The 12,983-nt window shown below is 36.6% G+C and overlaps 1 protein-coding gene across 2 annotated transcripts in view; it reads left to right on the top strand.

The window, feature by feature from the left end:
• OPHN1 (oligophrenin 1) overlaps nucleotides 1-12,983 on the top strand; it is a gene marked incomplete at both ends in the record, with an annotated part of 648,741 nt that overhangs the window by 508,838 nt on the left and 126,920 nt on the right. For both annotated transcript variants that reach the window (XM_079727359.1, XM_079727358.1), the window contains 2 exons: nucleotides 6,925-7,009; nucleotides 11,842-11,900. In XM_079727359.1, coding sequence (XP_079583485.1) covers nucleotides 6,925-7,009; nucleotides 11,842-11,900 — 144 coding nt within the window. The remainder of the gene's footprint in view (nucleotides 1-6,924; nucleotides 7,010-11,841; nucleotides 11,901-12,983) is intronic.

The raw sequence follows: 12,983 nt of genomic DNA, 5'->3' as shown, positions 1-12,983 counted from the left end.
ATTGATTGCCACTTTACTTTCACTGAGAATGGATAGGCCTTGGGCAGGGCCAAGATTTTACACAAATAAGGCTGCAGTAAGCTTCAGAATATACCAATTACCAATTTATATAGGATGATATTATTCTCATTCAAGCAATTAAAGTGTTGATTCTATAGCTGGGAATCTTTTGCCTTTACTTAGTGCAAAAGGATGAAGCTTGCCTACTATATGCCAGACACTCTTCTGAGAGAAAAGGATAATATAAGGGGAAGCACAGGCACAGGCTTAAAGTGGTTGCCCCTGTGGAGGGCATAGGCACTAAACCTTGTTGGCATCACTGCAGCACCTTCTATGCCAGCATGCAGAATGCAAGAGCTATGGAGGTGTGACTACTTCCACGTGTATTTTGATGGGTGGAGGCAAAGGGCTGTTGTAAGCCATGGCCACCACAGAGAATCCCCACTGGTGCAATGCCCAATGGAGCTGTGGGAATGGGGCTGCCTCCATTACCCCAGACTAGTAGAACCACATGCATGCAGTTCCAGCCTGGGAGAGTCACCCCCAGTGAACTCTGACCCAGGTGAGCTGCAGAATGTGCTGTGCCGACCAAGTCATGGGAGCAGGGCCACCTAAAGCCTTGGGGACAGGACCACTACCCCAGTGTATCTAGAAGGCAGGATCCCCACCCAAACTGGCCTTAAGATTTGGGACTTTCTCAGTACCAGTGCCCCTTTCTATTTTCCTATTTATTCCTTTTGGAATGGGAGTGTTTGTTCTATGCCTGTCCCATATTTGCATTTTGGAAGCACCTAACATGCTTGATTTCACAGGTTGCCAGCTGGAGAGCAGTTTGCTTCAGGATGAATTATCTCACCAGTATCTGATTTAGATGACATTTAGATAAGACATTGAAATTAGACAATTTTTTAAACCATAAACTTTATTTAACCCTATATATTAAGAATATTACCAATTAATATGTAATATAACAAATTATTAATGAGATATTTTACATTCCTTTTTGTACTAATTCTTCAAAATGTAGTGTCTATTTCTTTTTTTTTTTTTTTTTTTTTTTTGGTATGCGGGCCTCTCACTATTGTGGCCTCTCCCATTGTGGAGCACAGGCTCCGGACACGCAGGCTCAGCGGCCATGGCCCACGGGCCAAGCCACTCTGCGGCATGTGGGATATTCCTGGACCGGGGCATGAACCCGTGTCCCCTGCATCGGCAGGCTGACTCTCAACCACTGCACCACCAGGGAAGCCCTGTGGTGTCTATTTTATATTTACAGAATATCTCAACTCCAACTAACCACTATTTTTCCTTCCATTTTTATTGAGATATTATTGACATATATATGTTTAAGGTGTACAAAATAATGATTTGACTTACATACATCATGAAATGATTACCACAATAAGCTTAGTAAAAATCCATAGTCTCATATAAGTATAGCATAAAAGAAATAGAAAATAAGATTTACTCTCTTAACAACTTTCATATATAACATAGAGCAGTGTTAATTATCTTTGTCATGTTGTAAATTACATATCTAGTACTTACTGATCTTATAACTAGAAGCTTGTACCTTTTGACTACCTTCCCCCATGCCCTGTCTCTGACAACCACAAAGCTGATCTCTTTTTCTCTGAACTTGTTTGTTGGTTTTTGAAGTATAATTGAAGTATAATTGAAGTATAATTGACCTACAACACTGTGTTAGTTCCTGGTACACAGGATAGTGATTCAATATTTCTGTACATTTAAAAATGATCACCATGATAAGTATAGTTGTCATCTATCACCTTACAAAGATATTACATAATTATTGACTATATTCCCCGCACTGTACATTTCATAATGTAATTAGAAGTTTAATCTCCCTAACCTATTTCTCTCCTCCCCTCAACCACTACTCCACTGACAACCACCTGTTTATTCTCTTTATCTATGACTCTGTTTGGTTATGTTTTCATGTTTGTTTTGTTTTTTTAGATTCCACATGTAATTGAAATCCTACAGTATTTGTCTTTCTCTGTCTGACTTATTTCACTTATCATAATACCCCCTAGGTCCACCCATGCTGTGACAAGTAGCAATATTTCATTCTTTTTTATGGCTGAGTAATATTCCACTGTGTATATATACCATATATTCCTTATCCATTCATTTGTCGATGGACACTTAGGTTAAACCTCATTACCTTGGCTATTGTAAATAGTGCTTCAATGAACATATGGGTGCATATATCTTTTCAAATTAGTGTTTTCATTTTCTTCACATAAATACCCAGAGTAGAGTTTCTGGATTTTATGGTAGTTTTATTTTCAATTTTTTTAAGGAATCTTCATATTGTTTTCCATAGGGGCTGCACCAGTGTACATTCCTACCAACAGTGAATGAGGGTTCTTTTCTCCACATCTTCACCAACACTTATTATTTATTGTCTTTCTGATAATAGTCATTCTGACAGATGTGAGGTGTTAGCTCATTGTAGTTTTGATTTGCATTTCCGAAATGATTTTGAACATCTTTTCATGTGCCTGTGGCTATCTGTTTATCTTCTTTGGAAAACTCTCTATTCATGTCCTCTGTCATTTTTTAAATTGTGTTGTTGGTTTTCTTGAAGTGGAATTCTAGGATTTCTTTTTTATATTTTGAATATTAAAATATATATAGGGGCTTCCTTGGTGGCACAGTGGTTGAGAGTCTGCCTGCCAATGCAGGGGACACGGGTTTGAGCCCTGGTCTGGGAAGATCCCGCATGCCGCGGAGCAGCTGGGCCCGTGAGCCACAACTGCTGAGCCTGCACGTCTGGAACCTGTGCTCTGCAACAAGAGAGGCCACAATAGTGAGAGGCCCACACACCGCAATGAAGAGTGGCTCCCACTTGCCTCAACTAGAGAAAGCCCTCGCACAGAAACGAAGACCCAACACAGCCAGAAATAAAAAAATAAATAAATTTAAATTATAAAATATATATATATATAATCCTTGTATATATCCTTGTGTGTGTGTGTGTGTGCTGTATATGTGTGTGTGTGTGTGTGTGTGTGTGTACATTCTTGTCGAATATATCATTTGCAAATATCTTACATTCAGTAAGGTGGCTTTTCATTTTGTTGATAGTTTCCTTTGCTGTGCAAAAGCTTTGTGAGTTGATGTAGTCTCACTTTTTTTTTTTGCTTTTATTTTCCTTGCCTGAGGAGACATATTCCAAAAAATATTACTAAGACTGATATCAAAGAGCCTACTGCTTATGTTTTCTTCTAGATGTTTTATGGTTTCAAGTCTTATATTTAAGCCTTTAATTAATTTTGAGTTTATTTTTGTAAATGGCATGAGAAAGTAGTCCAGTTTGATTCTTCTGCATGTAGCTAGCTGTCCAGTTTTCCCAAACCATTTACTGGAAAGAGGGTCTTCTCCGCATGGTATATTCTTACCTCCTTTGTTATAGGTTAATTGACTATATAAGCATGGGTTTATTTCTGGACTCTCTATGCTGTTCCATTGATATATGGGACTGTTTTTGTGCCAGTACCATACTATTTTTATTACTGTAGCTTTGTAGTATAGTTTGAAATCAGGACATGTGATATGTCTACTTCTGTACTTCTTTCTCAAGATTGTTTTGGCTATCTGGGGTCTTGTGTTTCCATACAAATTTTAGAATTATTTGTTCTACTTTTGTGGAAAATGTCATTTGTATTTTGATAGGGATTTCATTGAATATTACTTATATTACTGTTATTTCTTTCTAGTTTAATTTCATATTGATGTAAGGTTTTATTCTTTTGAATTTATTAAGGTCTGTTTTATGGCCCAGAATGTGGTCTATCTTAATGAATGTTCTATATGAACTTTAGAAGAATGTGTATCCACTTTTGTTGGATGAAGTAGTCTATAAATGTCAGTTAAATCCAGCTGGTTGATGATGCTGTTCAGTTCAATTACTTACTGATTTTTTACCCGTTGTATTTGTCAATTACCAATAAACGGGTGTTGAAAAGCATGTTTCAGTGCTTTCTTGTTGGATGCATATCTTTTAAGGATATGTATGTATTCTTGGAGAATTAATCCTTCTATTTAATGGCCCTCTTTGTCCCTGATAATTTCCTTGATCTGAAGTCTTCTTTGTTTGAAATGAATAGAGCTACCTCAGCTTTGTTTTTGATTAATGTTAGCATGGTATATCGTTCTCCATCCCTTTTTTAATCTATATGTCTCTATATATTTGAAGTTGGTTTCTTGTAGATAATATATAATTAAGTTTTGTTTTATAATACACTCTGACAGTCTGTGTATTTTCATTGGTGTATTTATACCATTGACATTTAAAGTGATTATTGATATAGTTGTATTAATGCCTACCATAGTTGCTACATTTTTCTGGTCATGGTCCTTGTTCTTCGTTTCTCTTTTCATTTTCCACTCTTTTTCTGTCTTCTCTGGGTTTAACTATTTTTTAGGATTCTATTTTTTCTCTTCTGTTAACATATAAATTATACTTTTTTAAAACTCTTTTTTAGTGGTTGCCCTTGCATTTGCAACATACATTTACTATTTATCCAAGTCCTCTTTCAAATAATACCATACCACTACACTGTTAGTGCCAGTATTTTATAACAGAATGTTTCTAATTCCTCTCTTTAATCCCTTATAACATTTTTGTCATTCATTTCACTATCCATAAGCTATAATCACTGAATACATTGTTGCTATTATTTTAAACTTTTACCTCTTAGACCAGTTAAGAATAAGAGTAATAGTGTTTTGTTTACCGTCATTTATTCCTCCTCTAATACTCTTCATTTCTTTATGTAAATATGAATTATTGACCTATAGGTTTCTCTGTGAAGAACTTCTTTTAACGTCTCTTGCAAGGGAGATCTACTGGTGACAAATTTTCTTAAATTGTAGATTTGTAGATCAGACAATTGTCCTTGTTTTTATTTCCTCTATTGTCTTTTGTTTATTTGAGAAAGTATTTATTTCTCATTCACCTTTGAAAGGTAATTTCTTTCTTTCAGGCTGGTCTTTTTTTTTTCCTTTAACACTTTAAATATTTCATTCCACTCTCTTCTTGTTTACATGGTTTCTTGAGAAAAGTTGGAATAATTCTTATTTTGCTCTTCCTTCAGTAAGGTGCTTTTTTCTTCTGGCTTCTATCAAGATTTTTTCTTTGTCTTTGGTTTTATTCAGTTTGACTGTGGTATGCCTAGGTGTAGATTCTTTTGATGTGTATCCTGATTGGTGTTTTCCAAGATTCCTGCATTTGTGGTTTTGTGTTTATTATTAGTGTTCAGAAATTCTCAGTCATCATTGCTTAAGATATTTCTTCTGTTCCTTTTTATCTTTCTTCTCCTTCTAATATTCCCATTGCATGTATGTTGCACCTTTTGTTATTGTCCCACAGTTTTTGGATATTCTCTTCTGTCTTTTTCTTTCTTTTTCTTCTCCTCGTTGCATTTTATTTTTGGAAGTTTATACCGACCTTTCTTCAAGTTCACTGATTATTTTCTCACCTGTGTCCATCAAAGGAATTCTTCATTTCTGTTATGGTGTTTCTGATTTCTAAAATTTCCTTTTGATTCTTTCTTAAAGCTTCTATCTCTCTGCTTACATTAATCAAACTCCTTTTTTAAATGTTGTCCAGTTTACCCATTACAGTCCTTGGTATATTAATCATAGTTGTTTTAAATTCCTAGTTTGATAATTATAAAGTATCTGCCATATCTGAGTCTTATTCTGATGTTTTCTCTGTTTCTTGAAACTTTTTTTTTGTCTTTTAGTGTTTTTTTTGTAATTTTTGTTGCAAGCTAGACATTATGGGTAAAAGAAACTGAGGTAAGTGGGTCTTTAGTGTGAGGTTTGATTTATCTGACTAGAGTTTAGCCAGTGTTTTTTGGTTGCTGTAACTGTAGGTCTCAGGGGCTAAACTTACCTCTGGTGTCCTTGTTTTAATTTCCTCTATTGTCTTTTGTTTTCCCTAGAGACTTCTTAAATATTGTCTGAGAAGAATAATTCTTTTAGTCATATTCCCTTGTTATTATCCAGGAAGCCTGTTGATGTGGTGGTAAGGTGTGAGGGCAGGGGTAGTGTTCTACAATTCTACAATTATGTCTCAGTATTTTAGTGAACCTGTGCTCCTGGCCTGTGACTTTCACAAGCATTTCTCAGTTTTGTTTCAGTTTTCCCCCTTAGAAGAGCCAGGAAGGGATTTCATTTCTGGAATTGGGAATTTCCCCCTTACCAGGTCAGTTAAGCTCCAGTAAAGTAGTTTCTCTTGAGGGTAGGCCTTATTAAGAAGAATGAAATGCTCTGTGCATATTTTTAAATGGCTAATTTTCTTATCCCCTTCTCAGAATTACAGTAACATGAGGGAATTTTTCTCAGATCTTCACTGTAAGAACCTGATAGGGCTCCTGGAGGTAAAACTCACAAAAGCTTGGGAGTCCCCTAGGACTGGGCCTGCTTAAAATTTTTAACTCTCAATCTTGTCCACACTGAGCCACTAGCAATTTGCCAATTACAGATTGGGTTTTCCTAGTGCTGTACTGTTTCCCAAGGAGTTTTCTACCCTTGGGCTTCTGCTCTATACGTTTTGATTCTCTGTATCTGCCTGTCTGTTTCTTCAGTTTGTCCTATGACCTCAGTTCTCTGATGGAACTAAGAGGAGTTGACTTTCAGTTTGTTCCATTTTTTTTTTTTCTTATTGTGTGAATGAAAGAGGTGGCTTCCAAGCTCCTTACATCCTTAGCTGGAATATAAGGGAATTTTTGAGACCTCAAAGACATGTTTGTTGTAAAGTTTTCATCTTTTGAAAACTGGTTAGAGTAACCATCTTTTAATTAATGCACTTTATTTTTCTTTTAAAGGGATAAAATGTAAGATCTTGTGGAATGTTAACTTTTTTCTCATTTTTTTCTTCTCAAATAGATCCTAAATGTCCAGGAGATGTTGATTTTCATAATAGTGACTGGGACATTAAGACAATCACCAGCTCCTTGAAATTCTACCTCAGGTATATATATATGTGTGATATGATTTGGAACATTCCTTTTCAGAGTTGATGAAATATTTCTGGATAGAGATTGGAGTTAATGTGGTCCCAATTTTGGGAGGTTGGATAGGATTGCTAAAGAAAAAAATAGTGATAAAAATTTCTGTCAAAGAAGAATGTGCATTAGGAGACTTTTTAAATTTTGGGAATTTAAGTGAAGGAAGCATCAAAATAATAGAATAGTTATTGAAATATGACTTTTTTAAAAAAAATTGGCTTTAAAAAAGATTCTTTAAAAATCACACCCTTAAAATAATTGAAGTTTTGCCACTGTGCACAGATAGGGTGATGTCACAAATGGGCTCACTAGTAAAATCAGGAGTTGTGACATTTCAAGGTTGTTAACATGTTTTGGTGGATAATAACCATTTTGAAACATTAAATTGCATTTACACAAACATAATTTGTATATTTGTATGTCTTTTGTTATAATGGAAATAAAACCCAAAACACTACAACCATAAAAATGTTAGAACTGAATGAAGTGATGGCAGTCGGGAAAAAAAAATAACTTACAAGAAAAATTTGAGAATGCACAATGATGATGAATATATCATTCAATTTATTGGCATAGATTTATATTACGTAAAAATATTTCTGACATATACACTTTTTAAAGTCATTCATTTCTTATCATTTTCTATGTCCCATGTATGCACCATACTTTATGTGGTAAAATGTCTTCTTTTCAATTATTGTACTCTTTAGACGTTAAGATAGGTAATTTAGCTATGGGAAATGTCATTAATCCAAAATAGATTGGGTCCCAGATATTGCTATTAAATGACCTTCTGCTGTAGCATCATCTTAGAACTTTAAGTAAACATGAATGCTCTTTCCAGGAGTATTTCTCCTTTCTATGCTGAAGAAGAAAAGCACTGGTGTTGGAGGGTTTATTCTGTGCTAGGCTGTGTTCTAGTTGCTTACGTTGACAATATCATTTTTTTTTCTCACAATAACCTTATAAGGTAGGTGTTACCATACTCATTTTACAGATGAAGAAATTAAATCATACCCCTCCCCCATTAAGTAATATTCATGATCATGGCTCATATTATTTGAACCTAAGTATCTCTGACTTATAAGGCCACTGGTATTGCAGCACCTTATTCCCCTATTCCCCACTGCCCAGGGGCTGTGGCCTTCTTGGAGTTGCTTGGGTAATTTAAGAAAGACAGAGCAATCTGCTATGCATACTTTCAGGAGACTCGTGATGATGAGAATAATGCAAGTAAATAACTCTGTGTCTCTAGCCTCCTTAAAAGGAGTTAGTTTTTTCAGAGATTTATATAGAGTATGTCCCTCCCACATTACATCTTTCCCAGCTTATCCCATATCAAGCAGTGTAGCTCTTTTGAAAGATGAGAAGATCAAGCCTGAAAGTTTGAGTGGCCTGTACCCCCAATAAGATATATTTGTTCTTAACTGTCTTATCCATGAACATTTAATATGTACTAGCCAGTCAACACCCTTTAGATTTCTTAAATGTGTCAGTATTTTCATAGTGGACTCCCTCCATCTGTGTTCTAGGCACCTAACTCACCCCTTGTCTCCAACATTTCTAGAAAATTACTGTAAAAACCATCCCTTCTCTCTTCTGTATCTTTACCCTCTCTCATTCAACAGGCTTTTTCCTCTCAGCATGTAAATATGCTCCAACATTACACATCTCTTTGTATTCATTTATTCTACCATTCACTAAACCATTCAGTAAACATTTCCTGACCTACTCTATGCCTAGCATGGTATCTGGCAGTAGGCATACAGTTGTGAATAGATATGACCTTAAAAAGGTTATAGTCCAGTGAAGTAGACAGACAAAAGACAAATAATTATACAAATATAACGTGCTATGATAAGTGCTCTGAAGGAAAAGTGCAAGGTGTTATGCAGTCATATAATAGGAAGGCCTAACTTATTCTGGTTTTTAGTTTGGAATGAGGTTTGAATTATAACTTGGAGTCAACTGGGGGTGGGGGAGGCAGTTCCAGACAGAAATAACTTCATATGCAAAGACCTTGAAGCAAGAGGAAGACCCTTTTAAGAAACTACACGTACCAGTTTACGTGGAGTATTGAGTGTAGACAGGGAGGGAGAGATATGTAGGGGCCAGATCATGCAAGGCCTTTTAGGACATTTTAAGAATTGGGGTATGAATTTATATTAAAAGGAATGAGAATATATTGAAAGCTTTTTAAGCAGGAGGTTATATGATGAGATTTGCATTTTGAGAAAAACAGAGAGATGAGATTAGAAAGAGGCAAAATAAGTAGAGGTGGAAACCAATTAGCAAGCTATTGCTGTGGTCCCAGAAAGAGATGATACTTCTGTGTGGACTAGGAAGTAGCGGTGGGGATAGATAGAAATAAGCATATTCAAGAGATTTAGGGAGTAAACTTGTATATGAAGGTGGAGGAGAGGGAGATAAAAGAATGGCTTCCACATTTCCGGCCCATACAACCAAATGATGGTCATACATTTACTGATTTGGGAAACATAAGAAAATGACTAAATTTGAGGGATATGACAAGTTAGGTTTTGGATATGTCAAATTTGGGTGTCTGAAGAAATCAGGACAATAATTTTAAGTAGGCAATTTGATATATAGGAATGAAACTCAAGAATTCTGGGCTCGAGCTAAAAAATTGAGAATCATCATCAACAGTGTAGATGATAATTGGAGTCAGGAGCTTAGGTGAGATTGCCTAGTGAGATATTTCACCCCTTCCCAATCTAGCTTCAGTGTATGAAGTAATATACACTCCCTGTCTCTGCTTCTTAATGTCCCAGTTTACTCCTTAACCCACTGCATTCTGACTCCTGCCCCCTCTGCTCTATTGAAGCTGCTCTTGCCAAGGTCACCAGTGATTCCCTCAATTCTAAACACAATGGACAATTGTCAGCCTTTACCTTATTTGACCTCTTTGTAGCATTTGAAGCTGTTAACGAGCCCTCCTTGAAATTTTTTCTTCTTTTGGATTCTGCTAATCCATTGCTTTTGGATTTTCTCTCACCTCTTTGACCATTTTTAGAAGTCCCTTTTATGGACTTTCTACCTGGTATTTCCTAGGGCTTTCCTCCCTTTTTACTACATTGAGGGGATGGAAAATTCAAATATCCACAAGAGCCAGGACATGAAAATGACTGAAGTAGACTGCTTTCATGTTAAACATGTTGCATATAAAACCTTTACTTGCATAGCAATCCCTTTGTTTATATATAAACAGCAATATTCTTTACTTCCACAAATAACCATATGGACCCAATATAGACAGATCTTTCAGTTTTTCAATAGAGGCAGACAATATTGATTTTTATGTGAAATACACAATTTTTTCGTATTCTGATGACTCATTCAATTCCATTTCTTTTTTACACACTACTCTGGACAGGGAAGAAATGTTGAAAGGTCTCATGTAGCTGTTGGCTGCCAGTTTGTCATCTTTTCTTGAGCAGTGGTATCTGTTCTCATGGTTCTAATCACCCTCCTAGGTTCATGATTTCCACATCTACTTCTCAGATCTAGAAAGGCACTGCATCCATCTTCCTAATAAACATCTGCCTTTGGCTATCCCAGAAACCCTTCTGACATAGCATCTCCACTTCCCTCTGAATCAATTTCTAATCTATTCAGTCACCCAAACCAGATTACTCTCTCTGTCACCAACATATGCAATTGTTGATGAAACTCTGTCTTTAATGTCTTTCAAATGACTCTCCTCACATTTTCTTTCTATCCCTAATGGCACTATTTTCATTTAGGCCTTTATTATTTCTCACCTAGATTACTACAATAATAGCAGTGGCAAGCAGTATAACGTAGTGATTAAGAACATGGACTTGAGACAGACTGCTAAATTCTGCCACTTACTAATTGTGTGGTCTAGGATGAATTATTTAACTTTTCTGAAGCTCAGTTTCCTTATCTATGAAATGGAGATTATAACAATATCTACCTTACAGGGTTGTCATGAGAATTAAGTGAGTAAATATATATAAACCACTTAGAACAGTGGATAGTTTGTTATTATTATTATTATTAGTGTATTACTTCCTTCCTCTGAGCCATGCATCACCTACATTTTGTATATGGAACTTTCCTCAACTAGACTATCAGCTCCTTGGAGGTTTAGGCTATGTCTAATTCATCTGGATCCACAATACCTGGCACAATGCCAGTCACAAGTAGGTGCTCAGCCAACATTTTTTTTTTTGGCTGCACCACACAGCAAGCGGGATCTTAGTTCCCCAACCAGGGGTCGAACGCGTTCCCCCTGCAGTGGAAGTACGGAGTGTTAACCACTGGACCGCCAGGGAAGTCCCCCAGCCAATATTTTTTGACTAAATAAAGAAACCTATTTGAGGCTCAATTTCCTTCTCCATTAAATGGGTATTTGAATTACTGCTTCACCTCACAGGATCTTTGGAAGGATCAAATGGGAGGACAGATATAAAAGCACTTTGGAAACTGAGGAACTATCCAACTGTAAGGACTTCATAGTAGCATTCATAGTGGGTCCACTTTGGAATTTTGCAGGACTGATTTGTGCCTCTTTTCACTTTGGGGAACTAATTGGAGACCCTGCACAAGGTCTCAGCTCATACTTTTATAGGTCTTCTGTCGAATTACTGGCAACTAGGATTCCTCTGACAAAGTTTCAGATGAACAGAGAAATGTATGTAGTCATTAATCTGTGGAGCTCAGAAACTTCAGCCTTGCTGCTCACAGAACTGCTCATCTAAGGCCTTGCTACTCCCTCCCCAAAGGAACTTACAGTCTTCATTAATTTCAGGAATCTTTCTGAACCTGTCATGACCTATAGACTTCACAAAGAGCTGGTCTCTGCTGCCAGTAAGTATTTATGTTACTTAGTTAATTGTGTTGTCCTCGCTTCTAAGTAATGTTTACAGCAATAAGCCTAGAAGACTGCTTGAGGGAAAGTGAGGGAAAAAACAAACATATACACAGATTTTGTCCACTGTCAAATGAGAGTATTCTTACTTGCTAACTCAAGTGTTGTATTACTTTTCATAAATCAATGTTAGTTGAGTGAATTGGAGAAAACTGGCTAACGAGGGATATGACAGGTCTGAGGATTTTATTGATTGATTTTGCCTCTTACATCAGAACAAGATGGCTCACATTGCCAGGGGACAGCAAAATGTTTCCATTACAGTTACTATTTCAGCATTTTTTCAGCACTTTGCCTTTTCAAGTGCTTTTCAATTGTGTTGTGAATTATTACTCCTAAACTTTTAGTGCTAGCATCACATTTTTTTAGATGATAAGACCGATGGTGAGGGTGGAAGGGTACATAGGAAATAAGGCATATAGAATCACTCAAAAAGTTGGCAGCTGAAGAAGCATTAAAAGTTTTGGCTGAGGCCACTGTATGAGTATCCCTCCCTACCTTGATGTGACTCTTCTGCATTATGCCTTGTATGGTATTCAGGAAAAAGATTCAGGGGATTTGTCTTCATAATGAATCTTTGTTGAGGCAAGAGAGCTTTGATCTTTACTCTGAGGTCTCTCAGTGATTTTCATAGGAACCCAGAGGCAGAAGCATACCTCCTAGTTCCACAAGGAGAGTGAGTGGGCAAGGGATTCCAGCTGGAAGTTTACATGTGGAACTTTAGGAGCAACCTGCTGTATCCAGAATTCTGACTTGCTCTGAGACAGTCTTGTCTTCACTACTCATATTTCTTTGCTCTTCTCTCTTCTATTTCTTCATCTTTCTAGGCCTATTTCTTTGTTTTCAATCTATGTTTTTATCGTTTAGTCAGTCTCTCTCCCTCCCTCTCTTTCTTTCAGTGTCTGTTTCTTGGTCTCTCTTTGTCATTGTGTCCCTGTGTCTATATATCTCTCTCTTTTCATCTCTTTGACTCTGTGTGTCTCTGATTGTGTCTGTGTGCACATGTGCATGTGTATGTGTGT

Source organism: Hyperoodon ampullatus (assembly GCF_949752795.1).
Source record: "Hyperoodon ampullatus genome assembly, chromosome: X".
Lineage (NCBI taxonomy): Eukaryota > Metazoa > Chordata > Mammalia > Artiodactyla > Ziphiidae > Hyperoodon > Hyperoodon ampullatus.
Note: the sequence above shows the minus strand (reverse complement) of the source record. Positions and strands in the feature narration are given on the sequence as shown.